General features: G+C 50.0%; 1 protein-coding gene across 10 annotated transcripts in view; it reads right to left on the bottom strand.

The window, feature by feature from the left end:
* FLNB (filamin B) overlaps positions 1–19,551 on the bottom strand; it is a 138,464-nt gene that overhangs the window by 36,523 nt on the left and 82,390 nt on the right. For 9 of the 10 annotated variants that reach the window (XR_004971462.1, XR_004971463.1, XM_036331781.1 and 6 more), the window contains 12 exons: positions 19,233–19,393; positions 18,178–18,268; positions 17,784–17,953; positions 13,065–13,182; positions 10,778–11,040; positions 8,728–9,325; positions 8,244–8,417; positions 7,254–7,416; positions 6,472–6,632; positions 4,106–4,273; positions 2,167–2,290; positions 837–993 (listed from right to left, as the gene is read on the bottom strand). Coding sequence is in view for 8 of the 10 variants with exons in the window: in XM_036331781.1 (XP_036187674.1) it covers positions 837–993; positions 2,167–2,290; positions 4,106–4,273; positions 6,472–6,632; positions 7,254–7,416; positions 8,244–8,417; positions 8,728–9,325; positions 10,778–11,040; positions 13,065–13,182; positions 17,784–17,953; positions 18,178–18,268; positions 19,233–19,393 (2,348 nt within the window). In the remaining 2 variants the exon portion in view is untranslated. Of the gene's footprint in view, positions 1–836; positions 994–2,166; positions 2,291–3,078; positions 3,172–4,105; positions 4,274–6,471; positions 6,633–7,253; positions 7,417–8,243; positions 8,418–8,727; positions 9,326–10,777; positions 11,041–13,064; positions 13,183–17,783; positions 17,954–18,177; positions 18,269–19,232; positions 19,394–19,551 lie in introns of all 10 variants that reach the window. The other variant, XM_036331784.1, reaches the window with a different exon arrangement.

Genomic DNA, 19,551 nt, shown 5'->3' on the forward strand with positions numbered 1-19,551 from the left:
TTTTTCTGTCCAGTGAACAAATAGTGTTTTATCCCCCAATCCATTGATATATGCCCCAAGGGGGCAGAGGACCTGCTTGCACATAACCACGCTCACTCCCTTCTCTCCTCAATAATAGGACCCTAATCCTCAGCTAGGTGCACTGCTCCCAGAACAGAAGACTCCACTTCCCAGCATCCTTAGTCACTAGGTCTGGCCACATGACTTGACAAATTTCTGGCAAACAAGAAGGGAGTGGAAGTCTTGTGAGGGAGGATGAAGGGCTCTTTGGGAGAGCTGATTGATTGGAAGGCCCTATTTCTCCAGTCGGCCTGTCTTCCTCCTTCTAGCCTGCCCCGTGGATCAATGACCAGGGCACCCGGCCTCGTGGTCCACGAGGAGACCTGAAGGACAGATGCCACACACGAGGACAGAGGAGGAGAGAGATGGGGCTGCTTCACTGAGGAGCCACAGCACCCAGGTGCCTTGCCCTGGGCTTCTTTAACAGGAGAGAATAATTACATGTGTTGAAGCTACTCTTATTTTGGGGCTCGTGATATGCAGCAGAACTGAGTCATAACGAATCCAATGAGTAAGTTAACATTTTAACATAAAAACATAGGACTAGCTATAACGGCAAATACATGAGATTCACCAGAAGGTGGTACTTGGGGCTATACCCTCAGACCTCTCAGACAAGCATGCATGTCCTCGTGCACACTGACTGACTCTCTGGTGGGAACAATCTGTCAAACATTGGTATCATGCCAGAAGCTGGTTATTAACATCCTGGTTCTTACCTCTGGCCAGAGAATTAGGCTTTATTAGTCTGACTCCAGAAAAGAACGCAGAGTTACCGTTATCTGAACAGCAAGCAGGCCTTCCCCGGCATCTCTGGCATCGATCGCAAACTCCACTGGAAGACTGGCGGGCACACCATAGGAACTGAGGCCCGGGCCACTGGCAGTCACTTTGCTGGCATCATATGTGGGAAGGACCTTGACCTTAAAGGGACTTGACAGACACACATACCCTCGGTCAGTATGGATACACATCGACCCTGCTCCATCTGACCTCTCTTACACAAAGGAACTGGGACTGCAAAGAGGATTCCTGCAGCAGATAAAATGGTGAGTTTAGTCCATGTCTTAAGTCCAGCAGAAATTTACAATTATGAGGCAGTAACCCTCATACAACAGACCAGCTTTCCCTGACTGCAATCCAGGGGATATAAACTAATTCCAAAATTAGTTTGGGAAACATGGGGTTAAACACATTTAACCTACTTTTATTATGCTAAAACAATGGTCAATAGGAAGAGAACACTGAAATTTCAGTTTTAATATTTTACCTCATCCTCTTATTTTCTATTTTTAGTATGCTTTAGATGGTATGCTATTAGTAAAGTGAACACATAAATATAATTTATAAATCACATTTCTATTTAGCTAGAGATACATACATATCTTTATGTAAAATATGTATGTTGGGGTATGGACAAAGCTTTTTGATCTTAAGTATGATTTTAAAAAACCTTTGAAGGCTGATGTGGGAAGTAAAGAGCTTATGCAATACTTTCTGTATTAATATGAATGAGGAACAAGATTTCTATCCAAACCCTTGTGGGAATGCTATTGTCAACCAAATCCTCAAGTAAAAAAGTAAAAGGCTTTGCCTGAATCAGAAAACTACTTGCAGTGTCAGAAGAAAAAAGACTGATAAATTAATGCATCCTCCCCCCAAATTCCCAACTCCTAATTTCAGCTTGTCTTTAAGTTAATAATGGCAGAAAGGGGAAGCAGGGGAGGCTAGGGCAGTGATGGCGAACCTTTTGAGCTCGGCATGTAAGCATTTTGAAAAACCCTAACTTAACTCTGGTGCTGTGTCACATATAGAAATGTTTTGATATTTGCAACCATAACAAAACAAAGACTTATATTTTTGATATTTATTTTATATATTTAAATGCCATTTAACAAAGAAAAATCAACCAAAAAAATGAGTTCACGTGTCATATGTTCGCCATCACTGGGCTAGGGGCAGGAGCCACAAAGGTTCTCCATGGTACCTGCAGATCAGACGGATGGATGGATGTGTGGGTGGGCCACCAGAGCAATGCTGGTGAACCCTGTGGAGGGGTGGGTTAGACTCTGGTTTGCACCCCTTCCCTAAGTGTCAAGAACTTACCTACGAGGGATCTCTTCATCAGCATATTTAACAGAGACCATGTACGGCCCTTCTTGGGATGGGGTGTAGGTCACCGTGTGTGTGCCATCCCCATTGTCTACCACATTCACCGGCTCCACCAGGCCTGAGGACAGAGATGAGAGGTCTGAGGAACTGCCTCCCCTCCCCTCCACTCCACCCTGGGCTGCGTTCAGAAGGGATCACAGTCATCCCCAAGAGCTATTGGTTTCCACTGATGAGTAACATGAATGCAAGCAGGCCACAATCAGAGGCCTAGGAAATTACAGGAGACAGGATCCTCAATGCGTGGCTGCAGAATGACTCCAAGAGACACCTTTAGCTTGCTATTGGCTGAAGTACCTCAGTCGGCCCTGGAGTATAATTAAGGAGACTGCCCGCACTTGTTCCTGGAGGGCGTGTGGTGAAGGTGCATGTTGCAGACATGCTACAACATCCTTTCAAGCTGGTTAGGCATGCTTAAGACGCGGCAAACTTTACTCTATAGCTGAGAAAGGGCCACAGAGTCCAGAACTCGGAACAGCAAAAATTAACCAATGGGCTGGCCAGTCAAGACTTGTGGCCACTTTGGCAAAGACCAAAGGGGCAGCACATTGGGTGTAAGTGCAGGGCAGGTGAGGGTGCCCTTCTCATGGGGTGAGGGAGCCATCAATGTGATGCATGCGGGAGACAGCTGGAGATTATGTTAAAGCATAATCAAGGCATGCACTGGGTCGGCAGATTCTAGATCCCCGTTCTAAACACAAGCCTCAAGGATGGGTCAACTGCAGGGTAGGTTAACCAAAGCATAGCATGCGCATTAAGCAAAGCAGAGGAGGCAATTTCGGGGGTGAGGCCAGCAAGAGGCATTCCGATTACATAAATTAGAGCAGCAGCCAACAGGAAAATGCAAACCTGTCTCCATAAAGTCACCCTTCGGGTCCCCTTTAAAGAACTCTGAAATGGCTTTCAAGGGGCTGCGCCATGACTGGGAATCTGTCTCATCAGCTAAAATTAAAAGGCTGTTACTTAAGAATCCTCCATACCAGAGGGACATATCTAAGCTTCCCCCTCCTCCTCCCCACTCACTCTCTCATGCACACGCATGGATACACAGAGGCTCAGAAACTCCGCACAATCAAATTCTAGCCCCATGACCTCATTTCCCCAAACTGCTTCTACCATGAGTTTTAAAGGGCATAACCTCCTACTGAACTAAATCCTTCAAGGAGAAAGTTCCTCTTCAAAAAAGGTGCTCCCCTACCTGCACTTCTATGAACATATCATCGGGGACAAATCCAGTTAATTTGAGAAATTTAAGATAACTTAAGTGCTTTGTCCCAAAATGGCCTGCTCATCTTACCAAACCCCACTTCCAGGGTGCCAAAAGGGCAGACCGAATTGTCAACAAAGCCCATCCCCCGAGGAGACCCCCTCTCCCCAAGGGTTTGGGACAGTGACAAAGCCAGGTGGCAAGTGGCTGAGTAGCTGTCATGTCCAGAAATGTGGGGGATGTTCCACGTGAGCATGAAGGCATTTCAAACAGAGGTATCACCTCTGAGCCCACCACCCACCCAAACAGACCAACCCCCGTCACCTCACACACACCGAAACACAAGATGAAGCAGCTGCACAATTATTGCACATGTGAGAGCCCAACACTACCTGCTTCATCCCTCTACTTTAAAGAACTGAACCTGAGTTGTGGGTTTCTGGTAGGGGACGTGCAGGAGGCAGCCGACTGATGCTTCTCTCAGCCATGTTTCTGTTTCTCTTTCTCTCTCTCTCTCCCTCTCCCTTTCCCCGTCTCTAAAAATCAATTTTAAAAAGTTAAAAAAACTAAGTTCATGACCAAACTCAAAAGCTAAGTGCCTGCTCCAGGTCACAGCTGCCTCCCCCTGGGCAAGATGAATGTCAGCAGGAAGGCAGGATGCATACTCACCTCGTGGGCCCAGGACCCTCACTTCCAGGGGAGCCAGGCCAGCCTTGCTGCTGTCCACCGTAAAGGATTGGAGGATGCGGGCGCGGACACCGGAGCCCAACCCGGGGCCGGCAATCTTAACCTTGCTGGGGTCTACGACATCCTTCACAGGAACCCTGAAGGGGCTGCCTGAAAAAGAGGCCACGGGATGCTGAGCCCCATTGGAAGTTGTCTGAACTTAGCATGAGAGTAACCAAGCACCAGCAAGATAACTTCAAGTTCAAGGTGGCAGATATGAAGCATTCTGTATCACTCCCCTGATCCATACCCCAGGCAGACATCATCAATCAACCATGGCAGACCTCCTTGCCGATGCACTCATCCCAGGTCCAAACAGCCACCACAAACAGACCACCAGAGGAAACCAATACGCCGTTGCGGCTAACACAGGATACCTTGTTAAAAATAACCCCACTATGGGTTTGTACCAGGCCAGGAAAAACTGGGCCAATGTTTAACCAACTAAAATTCCCATGAAAGCAAATTAGAAGCCAACAGGTTGCTGAATATTTCACAGCAGCACCTCCCCAGTTACCTTAGCTATGAAGCCTGACACTAAGACAAACGGCCAACACTCCACTAAAAGACGCTGCCTGGGAAAATTCTGGGGTCTAGAAGCAACTGGCATTTGGAAGCAACAGGGAGTATGAAACTTTGAATATGGGTCTTTTTCTGTTGTTATACAGATGGCCATTTACTTCAAGCTCAGGGATCAGACACAGGACCAAACTCTCACCCTCTCCTGCAAGGGGAATGTCGAAGCGGAGGGTCCTTTAGACCTTCCCAATAAAGCCAAAATAGCTTTGCGGCGTCCACAGCCAGGAGATGCTCATCTCCACTGCTGCCTGCCTGGTTGGAGCCACCAGGTCATCCCTGGCGACATTCTCTGAGCTACTGTCCTATCCCATGAACTGCAGAGCTGGTAAAACTCCAAAAGGTACCCATGGCTCTGTACACTGTCACTGAGCCCTGGTCTTTTTTCATAGCAGTTAAACCATGAATTTCAGTGCCATAAACAATAGACAAGAAGCTCCCAGAGGCCAGGAGCTTTGACTGTCTGGTCCATGGCTAAATTCCCCTTGATAAGTGATTACAGGAATTTAAAACCTATACTGCAACAGCTACAAGGTCAAATTTGAGGACAAATATTGCCTTAAATAAATTAATGCTTAAATGAACATCTGAGAATTACTTTGAGCAGAATATCAATGCTTTCTGATCAACGTGAGAGAAAGAAAAAGTGATTGTGAGTGTGTGTGCGGTTGTACATGACAAGGGGAAAGAACGACAGAGTCAGGAACATATGTGTGGCCCGGGGACACTCCAGCTTCCGGGGAGCCAATCCAGAAACCTGAAAACAGGACCCTCAGCCTGCCCCTTCCCCTCGGTCTCACCCTGGGCTCACGGCCTGCAGGGCAAGAACACTAACCCACCCAAGGCTCCTCCTGCTCTGGGGCTCTCGGGGTGGGACTCTGCCCTCTTTCTCACCACTTTTGAGACAAGGCATAAGCTGATTTAGGAGCCGCCCTCGAGACCTTGAACTTGCATCCACACCACACCACACACTCACCTACACATCTCAATGTGTGTTGGGTGGCAAATGTTTGATCCAATAAACAGAACTAGAACCTGTGAAAACTCTTCCTGCTGGAACATGAAAGTTGGAGGGCCCTTACTTACTTAATTCATATATTTCTTTACTGTTTGAATCGTGTATAGCAGTGGTTCTCAAGAGGAGTCATTCTATCCCCCACTGGACATATGACAATATCTGGAGACATTTTTGGTTGCCAAAAAATGGGCCACTAAATACCCTACGATGGACCCCCACAACAAAGAATTACCCCGCCCAAAATATCAACAGTTCTGAGGATGACAAACCCTGTTTTCAGTAAACGTATACAGTATATCATTCCACAGAAAAGAAATTAAAGAATTTGAGTTGTGTGTCTTTATCAGCTACAAGGACTGTCAATTGAAAAATAGAAAACAAGATGCATGGACTGGTATAAGATGAGTAAGAACCAACCACAAAATAAAGAGATTTTCAACTTTGTATATAAACAGCTTTTCTTCTAATTAAGAACTAGGTTCTCCAACACATGAAGGCGATTGTCAGTCAAAACTCCAAGCCAACACTTTTTCATCACGGCACTGGTCCTACTGGGAGTTGGGATATTCTTGGAGATGCAGCCCTAAGGAAAACCCTCCCTTTGCAGTGACTGCAAATGTCAGCTATTTTTCTTATTCAGGGAGATACGCAAAATCAAACCAGCTTTCACGCATAATCAACTATTCTTCAGGTTCCTTTCTAAGGGAGAACTTACCAGGGATGTGATCGCCTCCATACGTGATATTAACATCGTAATCTCCCGGAGCAAAGGGGACATACTCGGCGCTGCAGCTGCCGTCTTTGTTGTCTCTGCAGTTTATCTTTGACTCTGATGGTCCCTCGACAGTTATGCCAAGCCCACCAATTCCTGCCCCTCTGGAAAGTGTGGAAAAGAACGCAAAGTAGCACTGGTGGTTCATGCCAGTCTGCTTATTGACAAAATTCATTTAAAATCCCTCTATAAATTTCCCATTTGGCCAACTCAGCTCAACTACCATGACACTGCGCACACGGGGAATTTCTCAACGATGGAATATAAATAAAGACAGCTTTGAACCCTCCTTTCTAATGCTTACCCTTCATTTATTTTTCTTATCTAATTGCATTGGCTACAATGGCACATACAATTCAGGTAAGTGCCTGTGACGGATTTCAATAGAAATTCTTCTCATATTTCACTTAGAGATGAGATTGGCTGTCTATGTCAGCACTGTCAGGTTAAAGAGCTTCCGTCTAGTCCTGGATTGCTCAGTAGTTTTATGACTGTTATGATCTGTGCTTTCTGGTACCTTTTTGCTATACTTGGTCTTTCTCTGTAATGTAAGTCTCTACAGAACAAAATGCCTCCTTTAATCATGAAGGGGGAAAAAAAGCCTCTCAAAATTTGGGAGACGTGACACATATGCAGGCAACACCCACAGAACTTCTTAAAAAGAGTTAAGCTACCGAGAGCTACTCCTTTTATGGAGTCAACACACAACCCCAGGCCTTGCTCACCTGGTAACCACAGTGAAGACATTGGGTTTGTTGGTAAAGGCCTCTTTCAGCCCAGGTCCTTGGGCTTGAACCCGAGATGGCTGGCAGCCTTCGGTGACAGCCACTTTGAAGGGACTGTTTGGGATGGGCACATCATCGTATGTCACCTCCACTACATGGAGGCCTGTTCAGAACAACAAACAAAACCGTATTGTCCCGGGGTTGCCCAGCTGTGGGAAACTACTCCAGGGTTTTACTTCACATTCATGTCTGCAAGCGTTACTATGTTGTTAAAGAAACCGTAACACTGGTATAATCTGACTTAAAAAAATACAAATAGTCTATTTATGCTTTCTGTTCACTTGGCATTCACATACCCCCATCCCCACCCTCCCTCCCCCCACATACACACACTCACACACACAAACGGTCTCTCCTGCAAACAAATGTCACTAGGTCTACACTGAAGTCAGTCATTTTAAACATACTACCCTGTTTTGGGAAAACTCCATCCAGTCATTAACCAAAAGACAAAGAAAAATCCATAAAATAGAATATACATGCATGTATAAAAAGAGATTAAAATATCTATACCAGAATATTTACAGGGATCATATATCCAGGTAACGAGACTATATGGTAGTTTGATGTCTTTCTTTACGCTTTTACCATTTATCAAAATGTTTTATAATTCTTAATATTCAGGAAAGAAATCAATGTGGTAAAAAAATTACACACATGAGCAACATCTGTGGTATCTATCACCCCATCACTGCTCAGATGAGGCTCAGACTGGACCCAGCCCACCTGTCACACAACAGGGCCAGCATGCCAGGCCCTGCGTGGGCGGCTCTACTGGGGAGATGGGTTCACATGGTCCCCGTCACTTTGCAAGTGCCTCTGCTGAGACGATGCACTGAGCACACGGGCAGACATCAGCCTTAGCCACCAGGAGGCAAGGGCCAAGTACAGTTTTGAACAAGGGTCACGTCCAAGGAAAAGTCTATTCACCTTTCTCGAAGGGTGTGTACTCCACCTGGTAGGTGCCATCGGCATTGTCCGTGACGAAGCACTCGGTGGAGGCCCCCGAGGGGTTGGCAATGTGGGCCTTGATGTGGTTGCCCCCCACCTTCGTCAGGGGCCGTGAGTCGACAGTGAAGTCGGTGGTGGCTTCACGAAACACATCTGCTGAGCAAATTGCACAGGTAAGAATGTCACCAACACCTCGGACCCAGGAGCAACCCAAGAACAAGGTTCTTAGCACTTAAGACACAATTAAGTGACAGCAAACAAGTGGTCTGACGCTCAAAATCAGGAAGCTAATGTGCCTCCCACCACACACACCAGAAAGGAGCCTCTTCTAGGGCAGCCTCAGCCAGTGACAACACAACCACTGTGCACAGGTTAGGACAAAGGCTGCCCGGGGCGGGGGTGGGGGGTGGTGGGGGGGGAGGGGGCAGTTTGCAGCCCTCCTCTTTTTGTTGATGGAACCCACCTTTTCCTTCTATTCCTGGCCCAAAGGCTTTGACCCTGCTGGTGTCCACGGCAGGCTCCACCTTGACGCGGGCGGGGAAGTGGGGCACGAGCTCCCCACCGTACTTCATGGTCAGTGTGTACATGCCGGCGGTCAGGGGCACGTAAGTCACTGCGTAGGTGCCGTCCTTGTTGTTCTCGATAGAGACCTCAGCCTTCGCTCCCAAGTCCGAGACGGCCTCCAGGCCCAGCGCCCCGGGGCCCGCCTCCGAGCAGTCCACGCTGAGCAGCCCGGCTTCGCCCACCTTCCCGCGCTCCAGGCCTGGCCCGGACGCCATGACTTTAGAGGGATCGAACGGCATCTCAATGTCGGCTTTGAAGGGAGAACCAGGGATGTGGACTTCCTCGAAGAGAATGTTGACGAAGTACTCCCCGGGTTTTGTGGGAAGGTAAGAGACGGAGCAGGTCCCGTCGCCGTTGTCGGAGCACTCGATTTTAGCCTCGCACGGCCCTTCCACGGTGAGGCCCAAACCTCCGGTCCCAGCCCCTTTGGTGTCGATGGTGAACTTGGCGGGCTTGCCCACAAGACCACCCTGCAGGCCAGGCCCATGGGCCTTCACCTACGTGGGGAAGGAATAAAAAGTCAGACGCTGCCTGACACCCATATTGCTGCCCAACCGGTACTTGCTTTCAACACCCACGCCCTGAAGCAGCACTGAACTGCATCTCAATGAAGTGGCCTTTCCCCTTGGCCCAGGTTGTGACACACTCACTCACACCACTGAGTTAGAGCTGCAAAAGGCTAAGGGAGACGTCGCAATGAACGAATCAGCGCTGTGAGGCCCAGCAGAGAGGTGCGGCCTCTGAAGCCAGAGCACACGCCCTCTCTCCTGCCCGCCCACCTTCCGGACCTCAGAGGCAGAGCTGGAAGCCTCGCATCCAGGCCCACAAACACACACAGAACAGCTTGCATGACCTCACTGTTGCTTTGGCTGCCACACCTCCCTCAACAATTCTGCATCATGAGAAAATAACTGTGATGGTGGCTACACGTCATTAGACATTCGTCCAAACCCATAGACGGTTCAACACCCACCAAGAGCGAACCCCCATGTGCACCATGGACTTGGGTGATGATGGTGTCAATGTAGGCTCATCACTTATAACAGACGGACCGCTCCGCTGGGAGACGGTGGTAACGGGCGGCCATGCATGTGTGGGGCAGGGAAACCTCTTACCTTTCTCTCAATCGTACTGTGAACCTGAAACTGCTCTAAAAAAATAAAGTCTAATAAAAATGTAAAAACAAAAATATTAAACTGTTTTTAAAGAGGGAGAGGGGAGAGTCAAGCTTTCATCCCAGACAGTTTTATAGGATTCATGCCATTCAGACCATGGGGAATACTCTAACACCCTTGATTCGTGACTACCAGGAAGAAGCGATCATGAGAACAGCCTATTTTATATTAATTAGTACAGCATCTGTGGGAGAGTTCACTGTGTGCCAGGCGCTGGGCGGAGGCCTCCACATTCACGTCTCCCCTACCTGACAGGCTCGCTTCGAAGCCAGGACCATTATTACACTAACAAATGAAGGAGCAGCCCAGCCGGTGTGGCTCAGTGGTTGAGTGTCGGCCTAGGAACCAAGAGGTCCACAGTTTGATTTTTGGTCAGGGCACATGCCCAGGTTACAGGCTTGAACCCCAGTGGGGGGCGTGCAGGAGGCAGCTGATCAAGGATGTTTCTCTCTCATCATTGATGTTTCTATCCCTCTCCCTTCCTCTTTCAAATCAATAAAAACATTTAATAAAAAACAAAAAACAAATGAAGGAACTGAACTGGGGGGAGGGGAGCCCCTCACAGCCAGGCAGCGCGAGGAGGAGCAGGGAGGGGCCCAGCTGCTCACAGGACCCTGTACGCTGACCTGGAGGAGAGAGAACTACTGTCAGCCACAGAGAACTGACTATCATCACAACAGGGTTTTGTAAAGGTGTTTGCCAGGATCAGAGAAGGACTAGTTCCGGTGTATTAGATAGCAGGGGACATGCTCTCCAACAAACACAAAAGCTGACCTTGGTGGGATCGGGCGGTAGTGAGGCCTCCACCGTGTAGGGGCTCCCCAGCACAGGGTGTCCGTCGTAGGTCACATCCACGGCATAGAGCCCCTCCTCCCGTGGGATGAACTTGGCTGTGCTGCTCTCCCGGCCCGCCACCGGCGCCACCAGACAGGGCACCACCTTCCTTGAGGGGCTCAGGATCGTCACGTCCAGCTTCCCTTGGCCTCCTGCCCCTCTGGTGTCAATGGCGAACTCCTGATCCTTCCCAACTTCCACTCCTGGAAAAGGTGAGCCAATTAATTATTCATGAACGATTATTAATATTAATAGTGACAGCTATCATTTACCGAATGCATTCTGTACACCAGGCCTTAGTACAGCACATCATCTCCTTCACCTTCCACCACAGTCCCAGGGGGTATTTGCTGGTAACCAAGGGCTTTAACCGATGGGGAAACTGAGACCCAGGAAGGTGAAGTACTTGGTCAGGGGTCCGTACCCAGCAGATCACAAAGCTGAGGCTCAAACCTACATTTACTTGACTCCACAATCTACTTTGCTGGCCAGTAAGCTATAATCTGACACTGTCTTCTCTCCTTTACTCACTTTCAGTGTTAACTTTATATCAAAACATCTCCATAAGCCAGTGCTTTATTTACTAATTCTTGGCAGCAAATTTAATCCTACAGCCAAGAAGGCAAAAGTCACGGAGCTGGTATTTGAAAGGTCTTTGCACAGCAGGCCGCATTTGACAAAAACAGGGAAGGGACTTTGAACCAAAACAAAAACCCTGGGAACCTGAACATAGTGTGCCCCCCCACCCCCCAGGAAATCCTGACTCCCGGGCAGCACGGGGCCTGCCTCGACGAGCACTGTGCAACCACAGCAAGGAGGCCTGGGAGGTCCACGTCCCAAAGGATTTTCCTAATCGGCATTGAGATTTACCGGGTCTGGAGTGGAAACCCTTGGTGTCTCGGAGAAAGGAGCGACGAGAGGCTATGTGAAAGGTTAGACAGTGGCCATTCCTACGCTCAGAGCTGGCTGCCCCCAGGGTCAGAGCGGGCATCAAGCTCGATTCAGGGCCCTGGAGTGAGAGCTGGCCTCATTCACAACACGAGCATTTGGGTCACAGGTCAATGAAGGTGCTCACGGATGGTCCTACTGAGACCCGATAGGACCCTCATGGGTGGAACAGGAAGCCTCCCTTTCCTAGGGGTTCGCACTGAGCCTCCCATGCACCTGAGGGCAGGTGAACGTGTGCCACCGAGGGGCAGCCAGGATGGCCACTTGGTGTGACTGTTCGCCCAGAAGCGCTGCTGATGATAAGGCAGGCTGAAGACACTGGGGAGAGCAACATAACTTCCATGCAAAATAAACATGGCCATGTTTCCTACTGGCAGATACCCACGCACAGATGCAGAGAGAGGGTCTGGGAGGATAGAAAATGAACCGATAACTCTGGTTAACCCCAAGGAGGGAAGAGGGGATGGCTGAAGTGGACTTTACTCCTAACTGTGATTTTTTTTTAGATGAAAAATCAGTATGTGTGTTTCTTGGTTAAAAAAAATAATAATTTTATAATCACACACTAAACTGCTGAAGCAGAGTGATAAGTACATCAGTGTTCATATTATACTATTCTCTTTCCTTTTATATGTTTGAAATTTTCCCTAATAAACTTTTTTCTTAATTTAAACGAAAGGAAATGAGCTTGTGGTAATTAAGATATCGAACAAACTAAAGAAATACTGGGATGAGGGCGGAGCAGTTGGGACGGTTCGCCTGGTAGTTGTGGCTTCCGAGTGCCAGGGAGCTGGCTCTTATGCTCGACTCCCGACCCTCACGTGGATGCCGTGGCCAAGGAGAGCTGGCACCGCAGATGCTCGCCAGAAAGCAATGTGCCTGACTGCTCTGTAATGAAAACATTCCAGTGTGGTGCCAGCAGTTACCGAGGGCTGGTACTGAGTCACTGTGCCAGGGACTGAATGATTAGCTCATTTAATTTTCTCAATATTCCCTTGAGTGTTCCTGACCACCTCCACACATACCCACCTCCTGCTCCCCCCGCCACCCCCACCCCCTGACTCCACTGCACAAATACTAGTAAGAAATGGGGCTCGGTGACCTCAAGCTGCAAGTAGGTCCCAATGCATGGCCCTAATTCCAAAACAAGTCTGTCCTACCACACCGTCTCTTCAGGCAGGAATCACTTCTCTGTGGACTAACTGCCTTTTGAAGGGAATCTAGCCGGCAGCCCCTGATGTTGGTCTTCCATGACCCGCCCCTCCATTCATACACTTACTGTTTTCCAGTCCATTAATCTTTATCTTGCTCAGGTCCAGAGGGGCGGCCACGCCCACAGAGAAAGGGCTTTTGGGGATGGGGTCGCCGCCATAGGTGACCAGAACCTGCATGCTGCCCTGGAACGAGAGAAACCCGAGTTGGGTCCGAACATCCTAGCTTGGTGTTTAAACCTGCCTCCTGGACCTTTCGTCCTCCCAGAGGCGCGGGGCTTGACGCCAGTGGATACAGAAAGCATCTCAGACATATTTCTCTAAGCTTTTGGCCCCACGGTAAGAACACCAGAGAAGTCAGATACAGTAAGAGCAACCAATAACAGGGAAAACGTCATGAGCATACTGCGCTCTGTGCTCTTAGGCATTTCCGGGATTCAATCTCAAAAACCATCCGAAGGGGTAGTTCCCTCTGCCATCCTACTTTTTCCAGGAAAGGAAACTTGGGCTCAGAGAGGTAGTCACTTCCCCCAAGCTACCCTCCTGGGAAGTGTGAGCTGGGCTTCACATCCCAGCACCCAAACCCATATCCCAGCAGCTCTGCCACTCACCTCCCCACCCGCACACACCCACCCCTGGTCCTGGGGGCCTCTCACAGAACAAAACCAGTTTTTCCTATGTCCTGGGAATCGATTTCCGGTCACCAAGCCGAGAGGAGATTTGCAAGAGTTCACCTGGTGCTGTTAGGAGAGCGCTGCACAGTATGTAAACTCCCGCATCTGTGTCAGGGGGACACGCGTGGCCAGCGTGAAGGCAGCTGGCCTGTGGGTGTGGTGGGCCCTCACCCGCAGCCCCCGGGGCTGCAGAGGTGCAGCGGGGCCTTATGTGCTGCTGTCTCCCCGGCCAGCCCTGGCCCCCTCACCTTAACTTCCTCTCCCCACCGCCCCACCCTCCACACCAAGGCTCATGAAAGCCCACGGCTGTCTCAGTCGATTAAGATCCCCCTCACCTCAAAGAGGCAAGGAAGTGGGGAGAGGAGCCCCGCCGGGAGTGCAGAGTGCAGAGCTCGCTGGAATTCAGCCCCCGCTGAAAGCTGCTGCTGATCAAGTGTTAAAAGGGTGTGGCTTCTGGCAGGCATGTATTTTCTCACATTCCCTTTATAATAACAAAGTTGGGAGGGAAGTGGGGGGGAAGCCAAGGAACAAATCAGTTGTATCAGTGAAGAAGGGAGGACTGATTTTCCAGGATTTATTTGCTCTGCACACAAAACCAACCAGCCCCTGCCTCCAGGGTGTATAAAATTTCATGGTAAAATGTTCACAGGTCAGATTCAACAGAGCAGGGCCTGGATTACTTCGGCCACCACGGCAGACCCGACACGCCAGCCCATTCTCCACACGGCCAGCTCACCCCGAGCTTTAATGTGCCCCAACGCCCCTACCTCCTGGAGGGCCAGGCCTCGCAGCCAACCCAGGGTTCTGGAAACCTCCACCACCCACTGCACGCATGCAGCCGCCTCTTGAAGGCAAAGGAGAGAGGGGTAATCCTCCTTCAGCGAAGCTTCCCCATCCCATAAGAGAAGGGGTGTTCTCATTACCCATCGTTAAAAAACAAAAAAACTCCGATAGGAAGTTAACTCCCCCTCAAGTAACCGTGGGCGGGGGGGGGGGGGGGGGGGGGTAGGAGAAAGCTTAGTCCCGCCTGCAATGGCCTGCAGCATCTGAAGGTGTGCTTGGGCCCAGCCTGTGCTATGCCGTGAGGGACACCTGAGCGGTGACCACTGGTGCATTTACAAAGACTTCTTTCTCGGACTGCGGGGCAGTTTTACTCACCCCTACATGCTTCTGAGATCTTAATCTGATTCTGCAAAACACACACACCCCCCAAGACCGCGACCCGAGAGCTCAGATGTACACAGGACGGAGCCATCTCTGTGACTCCGCAGCCACCAGCAGTCACAACACTTCAAGGGAAGGACTGTTATCAGTGCACTGTGTCATTTCCCTTCCGTAACACCAAGCCTTGGGCTGACCTTTGGGGGTCCTCAAGCCCCAGCCTAAGTCCACTCCTCCGAGGCAGAAAGAGCCCTGACCACTATCTTCTGACAAAGCAACAGGATCAGCCGGTCATCCCTGGTCCCCAGCAGGCAGGTGAGCGTGTCAAGCTGTGGCTCGGGGACCCTGCAGGCGACAGGGGCTGAGCTCACTTGGGAGCAGAGAGCCAGCCATCGGGTGAGGCCCTGCTCCTCACACCACAGCCTGTGTTCAGAGGGCAGAGCGCTCGCTCATCCGTCTCTCTACACACACCAGACAGCTGCACCGCTGGAAAGTTCCAGCCGTTATTCCCTAAAACCACCTACTAGTAAGTGTGCCTGTGGGTGTCAGCCGCCTCCACGCCGACACAGGTTTCCGGGCTGGACCAGGCCTCTTAACTATATCCAAGAGCAGAGCTCAAAAGGTACACGTATTTAACCCAACCTTGGGCTGGTAGGTGCTCTTCAGAACAGAGAGTTCAAAGGAGGAAGAGGAGTGCTGGCCCCACTCTCTAGCGGATTACAGAGTTCTTAACTGCCTCTGAGCTGAGGCTTCGTGTATTCACCCACTGGGCTGTAAGTCCACACGGAGCACCCACAGCACCAGGCCTGTGCTTGGGGCTGCAGAGGAAAGAGGGAATTTATTTATATATTATCCTATGCTTGGGGAACTCACAATCCAAGAGGAGAGATTGAATCTGTTTTCTATGCCCTAGGGCCCAGAGAAATATGCGGAATTGCAAGCTGCCCAAATAGCGAAACAGAAAACCTCACTCTAAACCTCACTCTAAACAGCGAAGGACCCGAGAGGCACCATGGAGCTTTTCCCACCAGAGGCAGTGACTGAACCAGGGCATTGCCAGGCTCCGAGGATGCAGGATGGGCAGCATTTGGACCAACAGCCCCAACTGGCCACTGAGCGTGCCGATGTCCTTCCAACCTGCTGCTATCAGAGAACTGGATGACCCTGACCTTGGTGACTGGAGTAAAGACCTTCCCACTCGAGCCTCACATCAAATGCAACAGAACAGGATGTGGGCTCTCGACCTCCACCTCAACCTCAAGCGGCAGCAGGGTCATCCAGGGCAATAGTTCTAAAATCCTTCCTGGGATGCAGGTCAAAACCTAAGCCTGTCCTATTTCTGCAGCTTACTTTTTAGCAGCGCAGCAGAAACACACAGAGCTATGTAGGTACAGGATAAAGCAAGAGTCTAAAACACTGTTGGAAGTGTCTATGACCTTGTGATCTGACCAGTGTGCATGTCCATGCGTTCTGGTGCCTTCTCTGGAGGAAGGCGGAGTGTTGGCAAGAAAGATGACATCAAGCTAGTGCCCCTGGAGGAGAGGTCCTCACCAGCCCTCAGGAGCATCAGCAAGAAGACAGTCACCTGCTGAGCACTGAGCAGCCTGATGACAAAAAGGCAATCTGTCGACAGAAGTCTTAGTTTTACCACTACAAATAATGAACCCCTCATTAAAGTAAAAAACAAAAACAAAAAAAAACCCAACCTACATAATAAAAGCCTAATATGCAAATTGACCAGACAGCGGAACAACTGGTCGCTATGATGCACACTGACCACCAAGGGGCAGACACTCAATGCAGGAGCTGCCCCCCGCCCACAGGCCCCAGGCCAGCCAAGGCGGGTGCCAGCAGGGGCCCTGATCACCCCCTGGTCACCCCACAGATTTTGTGCACCGGGACTCTAGTAATAATAATAAACCGACAGGAAAAAGCACATCTGGAGATAAGAAGCCACACTGGTAACGTGCCACACAAACCTGCCCCAGAGAAACCCCTTTAGAGTCAGGGAAGTTCTCCCAGTGAAGATCCCTTCTCTCGGGAAATGGTGCCCTCAATGCAAGGGACCTCTACCTTCACTCGCAATCACTGTACCCATCTCTCTTCCCCATGTCCTGGCCAGGTCACTGAGTGAGGCTGCAGAAAGCACCGCCTGGCTTCTCCTACAAATGGATTCCTCGCCCGGGGACTCTGCTCTCCACGAACGAAGGTGTCTCGGAGGGTTGGGGTGCCTGTTTAGAACACTCTGCATGAGCAGTCACAGCTGGGCTTTTCTGCAAGGACACCTGCTCCCCAGACCAGAGGGTGGAGGTGAAGAAAAACAACTTCAAACAAACAAACATTAACTTACACAGAGGGGTAGTCTTTTAGGCTCTGATTGCCCAAAATAACCAGAGCAAAACCCCCTGGAGGGTAAAATCCTGTCTGTATGCCTACATTTTGTAAAAGGGGACAATCTGGGGCCCTAAATAGCATTTTAAGCCTGAGGGCCTAAGGGCTGAACACGGGCTCTTTGAGGAGAGACTGTGAGGAAGACCCCACTATAACACCTTGTAGAGGGCAAACTAAGCTAAAAGGGCAGGAAGAAAAAACAAAGACGTGACAACTCTCTCTCTGAGTAATCAATCAAAGACTAAAAGGCAGCTGGTACAGATGGCAAGAATGTGTACAGAAGAGGTAGATATTAGGTCCTGAATTTCACGAGCATTTCTCTGCTAAAACGCAAAACGGGGAAGAGATTGGGGTGAGGAGAGATGGGCTGGCTTCCCACTTATTCTTGGGGATCCTTCAGGCCCTCCTGATCGATCCCATCAGGTTCAGAACAAAAGGCATGACGAGCCGTATCCCACAGGGGAACACAGATTACACCTCCGGTGTCCAAAGTGACTGAGCACAGCACGGAGGGGAAAGGGGCCTGGACGGCCCGCGGTCAGGGGATGGGAAGGGCCCTACCTGCTGGGTGGGTGTGTACTTCACAGTGTGGGAGTAGTCGTAATTATCGATGATGTCCAAATCCTTCACCGCTTCGCCAGGGAGGGGACTGCTGAACTGCACATTCAGTGGGGCTTTTCCGGCCCCTTTGGTGTAGACAGTGAAGTGGGTTGGCTTCCCATTTTCCACACCTGGAAAGATAAACCGTGAAGTGAGGAGACAGGCCTGGCTGGAGTGGTTTCACTTTTAGAACCAGTCTGACAGGTTCGTCAGCACCTGCTCTACAGAGGCAGCTGGAGCCAGAGCTCTCCGCTGACCTGGAGCTGGGCCTTGGTTCCTACAGGCCCCGCACCGAGCACACCCATTGACTGGCCTGCAGAGCCTCCAGGATGGCCTGGCACACACGCCTCCTTACCTGCTTTGCTGAGGCCCGGGCCTTCCGCCTTCACCTTGCTGGCATCGTGAGAAGGGTCCACTTTGACTCTGAAAGGGCTGGCGGGGATTTCCTGCAGCGGAGACACTGTCTCAGTAGGAAAGCCCCTGAAGCTATGGCCAGCACTTAGCCTCTGCCCCAGGGAAAGGAATCCTCGGCACAACTCTGCTGTCAGCAGGTGGTGAGCAAACTCGTTACCACAGGTCAAACCCCCACATTCTAGCATCAGGGAAGGGCCCTCATCGGTCACTTAGGATGCCTGGATCCCCTACATCACAGGTTTTCACCCATTTTCTTCACGGTCAAAGGAAGGTTTCCCACAAACTAATCTGGGAACGCGGAGCCCTTTAACACCAATCGTTGCGTAGTTAGGATGCAAAAAATACCAATGAGAATAAAGCCAAAAGTGACAATACTATATGGGGTCAGAGGGAAGGAAATGTCCCCTATGGGCAGCTGAGAATGCAAGGAATTGATCAGAAGTAGAATGGTTATCATCCTTCCAAAAGCATGCCACAGGCTGTCAAAATAAAGGCAGAACCCGTTAAGTGGGTGAGGCCAACTCAAGACCAACACCTTCAGAAACAGAACTTCCCTCAGAGGTCCCTATTCTTACGCAAGGTTAATCTGAATCACGGACTCCATTCTCCCCTGTTGTAGGTGCCGCTTGCCCTACCTACACTGTCATTCATAAATTGGAACTCTACCTGAAACACCAAAGCTCCTCTCTCTCTAAAAGTGCCAAGGCTGAGGCCAAAGTCATGGCTTCAAAGAGGTCAAAGTAGAACTCAATTACATTTCACACGAAAAGTTGATGGACGTTTATAACAAACCAATTTCCATCCAGAGCCCTGCTTTGAACTGCACTGAATACACTGCCTCACTTTCGTTAGAAAGTGGTAACACGTTAGTTCTGTTTTCCCCTGCTTCTTGGTTTTAATGAATCAAAGGGAAGAAGTGCGGAGCATAGTTCTGAAGACACCTCCCCAATGCGTACAGGTGGCCAGAAAGAACCGAGGCCCCCACCCCCCACACACCTGAGATGCAAAGAGAACTTTGATTGTGTATCGCCCAGCAGCAGGAGGTACATATTTGACTGTAAACGTGTCGTTGGCGTTGTGAATAATGTCAAAATCCACGTCTTCCTCATCTTCACTCAACACTCGGGCATCACATTTGATGCCAACACTGACATCACCTGGAACAGACCAGCTCATTAGCACCAGCTTACAAGAAACAGCATGTCCCAAGCAATCACTTCCAGCTCGGGAGAACACCCCAAAATAAGTAACTAACTGGCAAGAAACACGAGAAAGGGATGGTGGTAAGCCAGGGGTTGGGAGAAAGGATGGAGGA

The sequence above is a fragment of the Myotis myotis genome, unplaced genomic scaffold (genome assembly GCF_014108235.1).
Source record: "Myotis myotis isolate mMyoMyo1 unplaced genomic scaffold, mMyoMyo1.p scaffold_m19_p_13, whole genome shotgun sequence".
Lineage (NCBI taxonomy): Eukaryota > Metazoa > Chordata > Mammalia > Chiroptera > Vespertilionidae > Myotis > Myotis myotis.